This window comes from Neoarius graeffei, chromosome 2 (assembly GCF_027579695.1).
Source record: "Neoarius graeffei isolate fNeoGra1 chromosome 2, fNeoGra1.pri, whole genome shotgun sequence".
In the NCBI taxonomy this organism is placed as follows: domain Eukaryota; kingdom Metazoa; phylum Chordata; class Actinopteri; order Siluriformes; family Ariidae; genus Neoarius; species Neoarius graeffei.
In genome coordinates this window covers 110,431,622-110,447,310 of record NC_083570.1, presented here as the reverse complement: position 1 = coordinate 110,447,310, position 15,689 = coordinate 110,431,622, and the positions used below count along the sequence as shown (strand labels likewise).

Sequence of the window (15,689 nt, the reverse complement as noted above, 5' to 3'; positions counted from 1 at the left end):
CAATGCCTCTGTCATTTAGAAACCCATAGCCTACTGCTGACTTTCTTTATCAATGCTGCATCAAATTAATTTTGGTTATGTTTTTCTGTTTCCATGTACAGGTGTCTGCGCCGCAGGAGGAATAGGCCACAATTATAAATTATAAATAAATCATAAAATGTTTCTAAGAACTTGTTCAAGTGTGTTCTGTTCCTTATAAATGTTAAAAGTTATGCCTCATTAGATAGCTTGACAAACATTAGGAGAGGTGCATTGTTGCATGCATTTTTATATCCTGTTGTACATAAAACAGGACGTAGCCTACGCACATTGATATAAATTAAGTTTCACTTTCATGGTTGAAGTATGCATGTGTGTGTTCATCCTAGGCAAGAGCCCCGATGCTTTATTGTTAGCTAGTTTAATTTAGCCTGTTTTGCTTAATTTGTAGCCTTCCTGTTGTACATAAAACAGGAAGTAAAGTTGGATGAATCATCGCCGAAAATTAAACTATAAATCGACCGAAATCCGTAGTTGAATAAAGGGTGAAAGGGGGTCTATTCTCTGTCGGCCACCATCCACTTTTCAACGTCGTTTCAACGCAAACTTGTATGAGCAAAGCGGTGTTGAATCAACGCCAGTGATCCACGATGATTCGACGGCGTATGGTCGAAGAACATGCCGATGATTCCCCGTCGAATCAACGCCCTTTTGCTATCTGGGAGTCCATTTTAAATGAGCCTTGGCCCAGAGAAGACGTCTGCGCTTCTGGATCATGTTTAGATATAGCTTCTTCTTTGAACTATAGAGTTTTAGCTGGCAACGGCGGATGGCGCGGTGAATTGTGTTCACAGATAATGTTCTCTGGAAATATTCCTGAGCCCATTTTGTGATTTCCAATACAGAAGCATGCCTGTATGTGATGCAGTGCCGTCTAAGGGCCCGAAGATCACGGGCACCCAGTATGGTTTTCCGGCCTTGACCCTTACGCACAGAGATTCTTCCAGATTCTCTGAATCTTTTGATGATATTATGCACTGTAGATTATGATATGTTCAAACTCTTTGCAATTTTACACTGTCGAACTCCTTTCTGATATTGCTCCACTATTTGTCGGCGCAGAATTAGGGGGATTGGTGATCCTCTTCCCATCTTTACTTCTGAGAGCCGCTGCCACTCCAAGATGCTCTTTTTATCCCCAGTCATGTTAATGACCTATTGCCAATTGACCTAATGAGTTGGAATTTGGTCCTCCAGCTGTTCCTTTTTTGTACCTTTAACTTTTCCAGCCTCTTATTGCCCCGTCCCAACTTTTTTGAGATGTGTTGCTGTCATGAAATTTCAAATGAGCCAATATTTGGCATGAAATTTCAAAATGTCTCACTTTCAACATTTGATATGTTGTCTATGTTCTATTGTGAATACAATATCAGTTTTTGAGATTTGTAAATTATTGCATTCCGTTTTTATTTACAATTTGTTCTTTGTCCCTACTTTTTTGGAATTGGGGTTGTAATTGAGTGTCATGAGCATAGCAATGGAAGGTATTCCTAGTGATGTTGTCCAGTGGTATCGCGATGGCTGTGCAGGTGGTTTGGAACATACCAGCACTCTGTGCGGCATTGCTTCTTTGCTCGCTTTGTGGATCCATGGCACGGTGTTCCAAGCAATGTTGCCCAGTGGCATCATGGTGGCTTTGCAGGCGGTGTGGGATGTACCTTAGTGCGTCTTTTGGTGGGACTGTGGGTAGCTACGCCACTGGAGTTACATCCTGACCCTCTTTTGGCGGATTTTTTTTTTTTTTTATAATTGTAAAGCAACCTTGGGTGTGAGAAAGGTGCTATATAAGTTGAAATTATTATTATTATTATTCCTTTTAAATGCACCAGCCAGAACTCATATTGGCGCTCATGAATTTGAATAGGTTGGTATGTTGCCTGTTGAATTGCATGTTAACCAACCCAAATTAAATCTTGTTCATAATATTGTCAATAGTAAAGCTCCAAATTATTTCTCGGCTCACTTTCAACCTACACATAATCGTCATTCAATCAGAACTAGATCCAGTAGCACATTTCTCCAGATCCCCTCAGGGAAATGCCATAGTAAATGTTCTTTTTGTTACACCAGTATGTTGTTATGGAATAGCCTACCTAGTCATATCCAGAGCCTCAGGTACAAACCCCAGTTTAAGTCTCAGGATAAAGAACTTTTATTTGATAATTATTTTTCTCAGGAGTCTTCAGCTTTTATTTGGTATTAAACATTTACTTATTGTACTTTTATCTTTATTTTGTTGACTATATAATTTTTAACCACACATATTATTGTTGTGGGCGGCACAGTGGTGTAGTGGTTAGCGCTGTCACCTCACAGCAAGAAGGTCCGGGTTCGAGCCCCGTGGCTGGCGACGGCCTTTCTGTGTGGAGTTTGTATGTCCTCCCCGTATCCACGTGGGTTTCCTCCGGGTGCTCTGGTTTCCCCCACAGTCCAAAGACATGCAGGTTAGGTTAACTGGTGACTCTAAATTGACCGTAGGTGTGAATGTGAGTGTGAATGGTTGTCTGTGTCTATGTGTCAGCCCTGCGATGACCTGGCGACTTGTCCAGGGTGTACCCCGCCTTTCGCCCCTAGTCAGCTGGGACAGGCTCCAGCTTGCCTGCGACCCTGTAGAAGGATAAAGCGGCTAGAGATAATGAGATGAGATGTTATTGGTGTATACTCTAACTTTTGGTCCCATTTTGATCATGTAACTCCTTTTGGAGCACAATGGAAATAAGTGCTTCCACTTTATTGTGTTATCTATGTACTGTATTATTATGCTATTGTATCATTTTTAATGCAATGTCATTTAAATAATGAATACATCAATCAATCAATCAATCAATCAATCAATCAATCACAATTAAGCATGGTCACAGTTAGGATTTTTTCTAACATTGGTATTCAGATCTCAGGCATAACTGCCAATAACCAAAAATATGTCATCATGCAATTCACATTTTGCTGTAAATACACTGGGGGAAAAACAAAACTAAAACAAAGCAAAACAAACAAACAAACAAACGAAAAACATGGAATTCCATCCAGGGCCAATACTAAATACATGCATTATTATGATGCTATTAAACTTCCATTTAGGGGGATCTATGAGCAGAAATAGAATATTAGTTATTAGTTATGGCTGGGTTCTTGCCCAAACTGATAATCACATCATCATTTTTTTTCTTTGGCTAGTCAGTCACATGGTATGCCAGCACACTTGCTGGATAGTGGAGGAAATAATGGAAAAAAACGTTCAAATGACGATATAAGCATGAAACTTGGCATAAACATTCACACTGACATACTGTTCGAATTTTTCTGATAAGCCAAGTGAAAATCCAAGATGGCCACCATTTTTCAAAATGGCCACCACATTTCTAGCCAAAATTCCATTTTTCCCATATCTCTAAATATTATTGAGTGAATATTGGGTCTGTTCATAATTTTATTGAAATCCTTAACTTGATTTTGCCATTAATAATCATTCAAGATACCTTTTGTGTCTCTAAAATTATTATAATGTGTAGATATTCATATGGCGTACCACTTTTTCAGCATAAATCAACATTTAATTTTCTCTAGCAGGACAGGTACAAAATATTTGATATGCAGTAATAAACCAAATTAATAGTTGGCATTACAATTAGGCAAAACCTGCACAGGATCCATTTTCATTTTAACATGACAAGATTTAATTTTCATTCATTGTTACAATATACAATACAATACATTCATTGGATGGAAACTTGTAATATACATTTCAGCTTATGGCATTTGGACAGTTTCGCTGTTCAATCACTGACTAGTTACATGCATATGACATGATTTATTCATCTTTCACAATTTTTATAAGATATTTATCCATAACGTGTTTCAGAATACTAAAAAAGCATATAAATAGAAACAGTAATCATTCAAATATTTTGTTTCATTCATATGAGGTGTCAAATTTTGATTTCCGCCATTGCTGAGGCAGCCATCTTGGAATTTTGCTTGGCTCATGAGTTAATTTTGAAGAGTACTCCAATATGAATGTTCTTGCCAAGTTTCATGCTTGTATAATCATATGAACCATTCTCCTCAAAATCAGCAGTAACCTGTGTTGCTCAAGGGCACTTGAGCCAGTCCTGCTGGTTCAGCGGATCAAACCAGTGACCTTTGGTCCCAAAGCTGTTTCTCTAAGTATTTGGCCATGGCTTCCTCCCAGTAATAGAAACAGAATACACTATTCATCAATGTGTTTCCATCAGTGTATAAATACCTGTAACTCTGAATCATTGTGTTTTCATAACTGTAGTAGAATGAGTTCTTTATATTTACACAGGGTGCAGGTCGGCGGCACGGTGGTGTAGTGGTTAGCGCTGTCACCTCACAGCAAGAAGGTCCGGGTTCGAGCCCCGTGACCGACGAGGGCCTTTCTGTGCGGAGTTTGCATGTTCTCCCTGTGTCCACGTGGGTTTCCTCCGGGTGCTCCGGTTTCCCCCACAGTCCAAAGACATGCCGGTTATGTTAACTGGTGACTCTAAATTGACCGTAGATGTGAGTGTGAATGGTTGTCTGTGTCTATGTGTCAGCCCTGTGATGACCTGGCGACTTGTCCAGGGTGTACCCCACCTTTCGCCTGTAGTCAGCTGGGATAGGCTCCAGCTTGCCTGCGACCCTGTAGAAGGATAAAGCGGCTAGAGATAATGAGATGAGATGAGGGTGCAGGTCCACTTCCACGGAGCCATCATGTTGCACAACTACAGTAGCACAGAATGCACCAACCTTGAGAGAGTGCCTTCTGCATTTCACATTTTTACAAATGGCAGCATGATGCCAGAAGGAAGCATCATAAGAAAGACAAAGAAGAAGAGGAATCAGTGCTTGCTAGTGCTGGCTAACACTGTTGAGAACCCAAATTTTGGAAAACAGAGGATCAAACTTATCTCATACTTAGCATGAGGTAAAGCAACGGAGCATGAATGTAAGTTTTGGAAGTATGCTATGAGCACTTAACAGCCATTGGATATAGAGGATATTACATGGTTGTGCAAAGATATGAAGTTTATCATCGAGTGGTGAACATAATTCATGAGTGAGTGATGTGAACGAGTGAAAATATTTTCAACACGAGAAGATAAACTTCATATCTTTGCGTCACTGTGTAATGTTCTTTATATTATATGGACACATCCACAAAAAAAAATATATATACAAGCTAATTAAAAGAATTTTAATTTTAAACCATTTCACCATTTTAACAATGCATGTCAGTGGGAAAACACTGGGCGTGACATCATCAGAGTGAAATATCAGAAAATATTACATACATACAAGAGACATTTTCGATGGAATAAAAACGTGTTCTATTCCCTTCTAGCTGGTTTCATTTATTTGATTTGATAGTGTGCAATATTGTTAGCATATCGCTTATCCTATGTGTATTACATCATTCTACCCAGTGGAGAATGAGTGTTGAATATGTTTTTCGATATTGCATGGTTGTCAAGACAACATGACGTCACACATGGGAGACATAAAATTTCCATGCTAGTGAGCGACTCTGACAATTTGTAAACAAACATGGCTGCCAGGTTTGCTTTGTTAACCCTCATCCTATCATGCTATTTTACACCTTAATCTTACCATGTGGGGTCCGTTTGGACCCCAATACTTTTCTTTAAAATTAAAGCTTATAAAGACAAAATCACCAGATAAGTTTTGTTCAGAACATCTTGTATTAATAATAGCAATACACTAAAGGGCCCAAGGCATAAAGAACACACTTAACCTTCATCCTACCAGCCAATTTTACATACACAAACTACCAGGCAGGGTCCGTATGGACCCCAGGAGGGAATACCTTGAAATCAATGCAATAAGAACCAATTCAATGCAGCAAACAGACATAACTTTATTGAAGAACAAAATCCACTATGGCTGAATATCAATGATGTATTATAAATGCAATAACATTGCAATAATATTGCAATAACTAGCATACATGTCGCAAATTATAGCGCCACAAAAAAAATTGGCATTATATACATGATTTTTGCAGCTCATGCAGCTGTAAAACATTCTGGATTACAACTTAGGTCTTTTCTTACAGAATTTAAAACAAAAAAGTAATTGTAAAATAATTTAGGGCTTTTGTTTTGCAGCCTGTGCTTATTGCAGCAGTGGGGTCCACACGGACCCCAAGAAGGAATGCCTTGGTAGTTTCATTATGGAACATAAAAGAAATAAAAGAAGTTAACTTTCAGTGTGCTATTCAATTATAAAATGAAAGACAGATAAACTTTACTCTGGGGTCTGGTTGGACCCCAGTAACAAATTAATTATACCTTCACAATGCAAAAAGCTGATCTTCCGGTGCTTTAGTGTTTTAATTAAGACATAAATTCCGACAAATTCATAAAACGGTGAGGCAGTATGTCACATATTTTTAAAATGGCAAACAAACATATAGGTGCGATGGTAGGATGAAGGTTAAATACGGAAGACTTTGAGAGAATTTTGAAAGAGAAAGATGCATTGAACACCCAAAAGGAATGTGTATGTATAATAATAATAATAATAGCTTTTTTCATGGTATATCAGATATATTCCATTCAGCTACTCATCTTCGACCCGTTCAATATCATGCTAGCCAAATGGAATATACCGAGAGTTGGCCTAGTGGTTAGCATATCCGCCTCTCGATCGGGAGTTCTACTCATGGTCGGGTCATACCAAAGACCATCATAAAAATGGTACCTACTGCTGTCTGGCAAGGCACGCTGCAGTACAGATGTGAGTGGGGAGTCAAATCCTCACGGTTACCAGAGGACTAGCCCCCCACTGTAACCATACTTGCCAACCCTCCCGATTTTGGCGGGAGGCTCCCGATCGTATTTGTTAAAAACTGGATAATCTCCCAGTTTGGGGAAATCCCTACTGCCAAGTTAAAAATACTCCCGATTATGTCCAATCAGAATCATATGAGAAACACTGCTGACGTCAACTGATTTTTAACCAGTCAACAAACAGAATGATAGTCACTTCCATAATGTCGGATTCACCCAGGCTGTCCGACATTTTTTACAAGCAGTCATTCATCATAGCCACTAAACCCAATACCAAATGACAAAAATACGAATGCAAATACCAGGTTGCATGGGAGAATGAATTTCCATGGATAAGCAAATGTTCGACCAGCCAGTTACACATTTTAAGCTAAAGATACCTTAAATCAGAATATAATGGACATTTGAGTGTGAAATTAAACTAGTCTTCCATACCGTTTCAGAAACAAACTGTACAACTTCTAAACTGTTTAGTGAAATTTTGCATGACAGAGAATTTGTTTGGTGAGTGTATTTGAATAGTGTGGTAGTGTCTTAGTGCTATTTTGAATTTATGTTTGAAAGTTTTAAGTGAAAGTTTACAAGTTAATTATCTGGAAAGTGATTGATTTTGATCGAGTTTTGAGGTTTTAAGTGAAAGATTACTAATGAGTGTGTTTTGGTAGTACTAAAATTTTGCATTTGAATGAATTTCTTTGTGGAGTATATTTTGATAGTATGGTAGTATTTATAGTGCCATTTTTAAATTTTGTTTGAAAACTTACAAAGTTTGCAAATGAGCAAATTCCTTTGATGCATTCCGATAGGATTTTGATAGGATTTCTAGTGCTTTTTAAAAATTCTGTTGGAAATTGTTTAGTGAGAGAGATGCTTTTTAGTAGTACTAAGACAGTGCAGCATTTATTTAATTGAGTTGTTAATATTTTGGTTAAATCTTATTAAATCTATGCTTACAGAAGGAAAACACATTTGATGCAATCCAATAATACTTTCATTCACTGTGACTATTTTAAGAAATTATAAACATTCTTCTAAAGCATCACTTGTGTTATTTTCTGTGGGTCTCTGTATGTATACAATATTCAGGCATGAGATTTTTCAGCTAAAAATTTGATTTAAGACTTCCCTTTCATTGTTATTATCTTAAAATTCAAGACAAGAGTATTATTTCAGATTTTTCACTCTGAGCTCTCTCATGCCTGATACATGAATCCCATAACCTATAGTCATTGATAGAACAATATCAGCAATTCAAAAACTCTTCAACTGTATAAATTTCAAATGGTTTGCAATTAATTGGGATCCACTGTTTTTATCATTTCAACCACACATCATACCCTCGTCCAATTGAAAATGTCATTCACGCACTTTTCTCCCCCATGAGAATTTTGAAAAGTTGGCAAGTATGTGTAACCCTAGCTATGTGAGAGGCCGAGGGCTACGGAAATGGAGATTGGAGCCACCCTATGTGCCACATGGCATGGGAAGGACTTTGAATGGAATATATGTGATATACCACTCAACGCCAGCCAATATAATTTAAATATTTCACTCAGATCCGCAATGTATTTCATATGAAAAATGTGAGTTTTTCAACACGAGAAGATAAACTTCATATATTTAAGCCAACATGTGATTTTTGTATTATATCGACACATTCACAAACAGAAAGTCCCCAAATTTATCAAAACAATTAATCAATTTCCTCATGAGAGACATATAGAGATTTATGTCACAGTTTTGGTTCTCCATGTCCCGGATGTATGGTAGCTTGTATAAAAAATACAAGTGACATATTTCCCAGTAAAACACTCATGTCTATATAATATATTCTAATACATGCTTGGAAAGGGAGGGGTAAGGGAGGGGCATTCAGTTGGTTGCAATCAACTGAATCCTACAAAGTGGACCTTTAATTAAATTAATGAATATTTCATCCATTAAACTCTCAAAAAGTTTTTGTTGCCCTGGGGATATTGAAGTTTGAATCATTAAAAGTTTATGGATAAAATTATGAATTATGAGCTGTAAGTGTAGCACATGAGTGCTTGGTCAGATCATCCTTCAAAACATGGTTGTGTTTTCTTTACACAAGAGCGCATCCAATTAACCAAAACATTGGCATTATTTTATTAACTCTACAGAATAGTGAATTAAAGGAATAATAAAATAGATTATATCATGTGCACTCTTTCATGCTCAAAATAATAGCATGTGCTGGATTAAGTACTATTTTATAAGCTGCTGAATAATGAGTCAAAGCCATATTGTGTTAACCAGTTTTTTTCCTGATTAATGTTATAATTACAACTAGAACTACATGTACAGCAATATAGTGCCAACATACTCGACTCCTATTAGGTTTATTATCATATACTGTATGCCATCTTCTTATTATCTTATTACATCATTCTTACCTCATCTGATCATTGCCCTGTTGTAGTGAACCAAACATGGCACAAGGATTATGAATCATGTGCAAAACTAAATAAATTACAATTCAAAACTGGAGTCGTAAAGCAGACAATGGTCAAAATAGTATTCTTATCATAAGAAGGAGTAATACCTGTGATAAGAAATAAGGAAAAAAAAACACAACTCAGAAATTTCATGAGTTCAGAGAATGGCAAGACTTCACAAAGAATGATTAAATGACATATTATAGCACAGTATAGTGAGCTTATATGGTGAACAAACCCCAGTAGGTAGATAGGAAGCAGGAAATGAACAACTGACAAGAATTCAGCAGGCATTGACCTCTGCTGGTAGGGAGGAGTACTGCGCTAGTCTGTTATAACACCTATGATTCAGTATATAGGGCAAACAACTGTGAAACATTTAGATTTTTTTCAAGATTTCTATATTGGTCATTTATTTATTGAGGAAAAAGATCCATCAGTGAGTGGCAAAACTATGAGAACCTCTAGGATTAGCCATTAATTTGAAGGTGAACTGATAGTCAGGTGTTTTCAATCAATGGAATGACAATGAGGTGTGGGTGGGCGTCGTGTTTTATTGAAACTAAACCAAACCTGGTGGGCTAAGGGCTTGCTTCTCCTAATAGATAAAATTTAACCTCAAAATGTTTCAATGTTATTACTTTTAGAGTAAGGACCATAAAGCCCTACAGTAGACCTCATTATAATTTTTATTTAGCATCCTGGGGACTGCTCCCCAGGCTGCTCTGGGCATGTTGTATGTTGCTCTGGATAAGCTCGTCTACTAAATGTCTGTCACGTAATGAGAAAGGAAGACACTGCATTCCAGCATAAGAACCTTATCCCATCTGTGAAACATGATGGTAGTAGTCTGATGGGTTTGGGCCTGTTTTGCTGAATCTGGGCCAGGACAACTTGCCATCATTAATGGAATAATGGATTCTGAACAGGGATGTCCAAAGTCTGATGTCTGTCAAAGTGCATAAACAAAGCAGAACACAGGAAAGGATCTCGGAAAAAAAAAAAAGAGTTGTGGATGCTCATCAGGTTGGAAAATTTTACAACCAATCTCCAAAGAGTTTGGACTCTACCATTCCACAATCAGACAAATGGAGGAAATTTGTCATAGTTCCCCTCGCCAGGAGTGGAAGACTAGCAAAGATCACTCCAAAAGCAAGGCATGTAATAGACCATGAGACCACAAAGGAACCCAGGGTAACTTCTAAGTAACTAAAGGCATTGCTCACATTGGCTAATGTTCATGTTCATGAGTCCACCATCAGGAGATCACTGAACAACAATGGTGTGCATGGCAGGGTTGGAAAAACAGCATCACTGCCTGACTACAGTTTGTTAAACTGTATGTGGACAAACCAGAAGGCTATTGGAAAACAACAACAACAAAAAAAATTGTTGGTGGATGAGACCAAAATAGAACTTTTTGGTTTAAATGAGAAGTGTTAGGTTTGGAGAAAGGAAATCTGAGGTGCACAGTGTGCATTCTTAGTGCTGGTCTCAAGCCTGGATAAATGGGGAGGGTTGTGCCAGGAAGGGCATCCAGCATAAAACTCATGCTAAATCACTATGTGGATGATAAAGAAGAGGACTTTCAAACCGGATCAGTCAAGGCCCAGGTTAACAACAGTTGTCACTGGAACTGTTTCCCAGCAGGGTACCGGTGCTACTTGTGGTTGCGAGGTAGAAGGAAAAGAGGAAGACCGAAGATGAGATTTATGGATGTGGTGAAGGAGGACATGAGGATGGTTGGTGTGACAGAAGAAGATATGGAGGACAGGAGGAGATGGAGGGACATTTTCCACTCTGGAGACCCCTAATGGGAACAGCCACAAGAAGAAGAAGAAGAGGATGATGATTAATTTTGGAGAAGCAAAAAGCCATGGGAAGCCTTATAGTTAGAGAAGCAGCTTTGAGACTGAAAGGTCACCGCTTTGATTCTCTGGACCAACAGGAATTGCCGAAGTGCCCTTGAGCAAGGCACCTAACCCCCAACTGCTACCCAGGCTGCTCTGGGTATGTTGTATGTCACTCTGCATAAGAGCATCTGCAAAAGGAAGAAGAAGAGGAAGCCTGTATTTGTCACATGCACACTCAAGCACAATGAAATTTATCCTCTACATTTAACCCATCTGAAGCAGTGAACACACGTATGCACACACACACAAGTGAGCAATGAGCACATGCATCCAGAGCAATACGCAGCTATGCTACAGCACCTGGGGAGCAGTTAGGGGTTAGGTGCCTTGCTCAAGGGCACTTCAGCCCAAGACTGCCCAATGTTAACAGTCTTTGAACTGTGGGGGAAACCCAGGCAGATACAGGGAGAACATGCAAACTCCACATATGTAGAAAGGCCCCTGTAAGTCACTGGGATCGAACCCAGAACCTTCTTGCTGTGAAGCGACAGTGCTAGCCACTACACCACTGTGCCGCCTAAATTCCTGTAACATAATGAGAAAGGAAGACACTGCATTCCAGCATAAGAACCTCATCCCATCTATGAAACATGGTGGTGGTAGTATCATGGTTTTGGGCCTGTTTTGCTGAATCCGGGCCAGGAAAACTTGCCATCATTAATAGAATAATGAATTCTGAACTTGTCCAGTGAATTATAGAGGAAGAGGTCAGGACGTTTGTCTGTGAACTGAATCTCAAGAGAAAGTGGGTCATAAAGCAAAACAATGACCTGATTCATGCGAGTCATTCTACCAAAGAATGGTGAAAGAAGAACAAATGGCAGAATTAACATATTCCCATTCACTGGGAGAAAACCAGAAAACCTGGAGGAAACCCACATGGACATGGGGATGGATCAAGGATCAGGATCAAACCAGGAACCCAGGAACTCTTAGGCAGCAATGCTACCTGCTGCAATAGCAGTCTCTCAAATGAAATGAACTTTTTTTTTTTACCATTCAGTAATAAATTCATCATTAAATATATAGATGATAGTAAGAATGTGATTTGATATTATAATCTACAATCTAACCAATCTGTAAGAAAAATAAATCCCCAGCAGAGATGTAGATGTAAATGAATTCCACAGGACGGCAGAGCTGCAAAACACACACACACACACACACACACACACACACACACGCGCATCTCTAATGAGAGACCAGCTGATGAGATGGGGAAAGAGGCAGTGAGAGATTTACAGTGTTCATTTCAGCTGTGATTTTCCACATGAGCTGAAATGATCAATATTCTGATGATGACGCATCAAAGAGGAAAAAAAATGCAGAGGAAAGAGTGAATAAAAACAGGCTAGCATATTGCAAGTGCAAGGCAGAAAGCAAGTGAGAAAGGGAGTGGAGAGACAGTGAGAGAGCAAGAGAGAGGGGGGAGAGAGAGAGAGAGAAAGAGAGAGAGAGAGCACACAAGCCAGAATGAGCAAGCGAGAGAGGGATAAATGGCACGGATGATCGACAGCACTTTACCATCTGCAGCTCACTTATCTTTCAGAACACAGCTCTGGACAAGAACCAAAATACAACATGGAATTTCTGAATGTGTTTCAGATCAGGAAGCTCGGTTTGTCATTATTAATTCTTTTTGCATTCACTCCATTGGCTTTTTTCCCCTTGGATTTGTCCTTCATCTGGCTTTTCCAGAAGTCTGCAGAAAAGGACAGTTGAATGCAGTCACTGATGTTCACAAAAGAATGGGTAAGTTCACTCTTTGATTTATATCGTCTGGATCTGAATAGGGAATGAATAGTGAATTGAAAAGACAGCAGGGAGAAAGTGAGGGAATAGACTGCCCATGCACTTAAAATGTCATCTTTTTTTTAATGCCATTTCCCCAGTTTGATTCATCAAACTTGTGGTTTATATTGTTTTTAAATAACAACAGTATTGTAGAATAGAGAAATTATAATGATGAGTTCATAAAGTCATTAATATATGGTCCCCAAATGCAGCATAAATACAGTCCATAGGAAGAGGTAAAGTGGAATATGGAGATGGAATCGATTCAGAAATCTGCAAATGAGCAACAGATTTAACATCTGAAACAGCTGACTGAGAACCGTATACATTTGGGCATTTGGCATAATAAGTGTTAATTAATATATTATTATTAAAATGTGAAAATAACACAATTTTAAGCTTGCAAACAATATCCAAACCTCAAATTCTGCATCAACATTAATATTTGCTAAGACTTTATATAGAGCTAGAGACTGATGCAGAGTGGAAAGGGGGGTTTATATACATGTATATCCCCTTTCCCATCTGTATGTCAGTCTCTATTTCTTGGTTTACCAGCAAATATTAATTTTGATGCAGAATGTGAGGTTTGGATATTCTATACATGTGCATATATACTTCTGCCCTGCTGAGATCAGATGTGCTTATCTCTAAACCTACCCAGGTTTTCATTCCAAGGTGGCCATTGGTGGGACAAGCACCAGCAGCACTTTGTGTGATCAGCATGCTACTGTGCCTCCCTCCTGCGTCATGCACAGCCTGCCCTCAGAAATGCCGCTGCGAGGACCTGCAGTTTTACTGCGACACGCAGGGACTCCTGACGCCCCCAGATGGCGTGGACAGAGGAGCCCTGGGACTCTCACTCCGGCACAACAGTTTCACCGAGCTGAATCCTGACCAATTTTTTGGCTTCACCCAACTAACCTGGCTCCACTTGGACCACAACCAAATACACACTGTGCATGAAGATGCTTTCCAGGGGCTCTACAAGCTCAAGGACCTGAACTTGAGCTCCAACCGCATTACCAAGCTGCCCAACACAACCTTCATCCACCTCATCAACCTCCAAATCCTGGATCTATCCTTCAACCAGATGACTTCGCTGGAGCCCGAGCTCTTTCACGGGCTTAGGAAGCTCCAGATCCTCCACCTGAGGTCCAATTTACTGAGGACTATGCCTGTGCGGGCCTTCTGGGACTGTTGGAGTCTGGAATACCTTGGTTTAAGCAACAACCGGCTTCGGAGCTTGGCTCGGAATGGATTCACTGGGCTAATAAAGCTACAGGAGCTCCATTTGGAACACAACCACTTGACCAAGATCAATCTGGCGCACTTCCCACGTCTTGTCACCCTCCAGTTCCTCTATCTGCAATGGAACAAGATTAACAATTTAACATGTACCATGGAGTGGGAGTGGACCACTCTGGAAAAACTGGATCTAACCGGGAATGAGATACATGCTCTAACCCCTGAAGTGTTTGAAACTTTACCGAACCTTAAGATTCTACTACTGGATAACAACAAGTTGACCAGCCTTGATGCCCAAACCATGGATATGTGGAAATCTCTGAACACTATTGGGTTGTCAAGCAACCTTTGGGAATGTACCAACAGAATCTGCAACTTGGCCAGTTGGCTTAGTAAGTTTAAGGGTCGATGGGAGCAATCCATCCTATGCCACAGCCCTGAGTACACACAGGGTGAGGAAATACTCGACGCTGTTCATGGATTCCAACTTTGCCAAAACATCTTAGCACCTGTTGCACCAACCAGCACCATGATGGAGGCAACGTTACCCCAACAGTTCACTAGACCTTTGTTTGGGAATATGCAGACACCAACACAAGACTTCTATACAGACAATCTGGGGAGCTTTAGTATTTTCACTACTGCTGTCATAACCTCCCAAACCCCACAAACTACCATGACTGTCACCACAGATGAGGTGAAAAACGTTACTGACAACTCTGCTATGATGGACAACATGGTACTAACCCAGATCATGATTGTAGGTACCATGGCTCTTTTGTTTTTCTTCTTTCTCATCATTTTCATAGTGTACATATCATGGAAGTGCTGCCCACACTCTATACGACAAACCCACCACTGCTTGACCATTCAGAATAGGCAACAGAACCGGACACAGGAAAGGCAGCCAATGGCAGACCCGGCCGCACAGCTGCCCTATAATGAGTATGAGCTGACTCACAATGATGGTGCACTTGTAATCATCAATGGCTATGGGCAGTGCAAGTGTAAGCAGCCATCTTACAGAGAGTGTGAAGTATAAACACTATTTATTTACGCAGATCATTGGTTGGCCATTTTGACCATTTCAAACAATACATGGTTTGTTCATGAATATTTCAGTTTGTAAAGAAAAAATAAATACATGCTTTTTTCTGGCTTTGAAACTCAATCAAATGTGAAGGTCATGTGGCATTTTTAGAGAAATAATATGAAAAATAAAACAATAAAAACAACATGGCAGCAGTCTTAAATCACAGATTATTGTCTTATATGATATATGACATTTCAGCATTAATAAGCAAAATCACTTAGCAAAGTGCAGCATTGTGGTGCAGTAGTTAGCACTTTCGCCTCACAGCAAAAGGGGTCTGGGTTCAAACTTTGCAGCTGTCTCAGACCTTTTTGTGTGGAGGTTGCAT

The 15,689-nt window shown here is 39.5% G+C and overlaps 1 protein-coding gene across 1 annotated transcript; it reads left to right on the top strand.

Annotated features, from left to right (window-relative positions):
* The first annotated feature begins 12,948 nt into the window (after positions 1-12,948).
* Positions 12,949-15,310, top strand: LOC132874856 (leucine-rich repeat transmembrane neuronal protein 2-like). The gene is made up of 2 exons (XM_060911296.1): positions 12,949-12,978; positions 13,685-15,310. The coding sequence occupies exons 1-2, from the start codon at positions 12,949-12,951 to the stop codon at positions 15,308-15,310; spliced, it is 1,656 nt and encodes a 551-aa protein (XP_060767279.1).
* The last annotated feature ends 379 nt before the right edge of the window (positions 15,311-15,689 follow it).

Coding starts and splice junctions, on each gene's coding strand:
- LOC132874856 (XM_060911296.1), top strand. CDS start 12,949: ATGCAGTCACTGATGTTCACAAAAGAATGG. Junction 12,979..13,684: donor TGATGTTCACAAAAGAATGG/GTAAGTTCACTC, acceptor AAACCTACCCAG/GTTTTCATTCCAAGGTGGCC.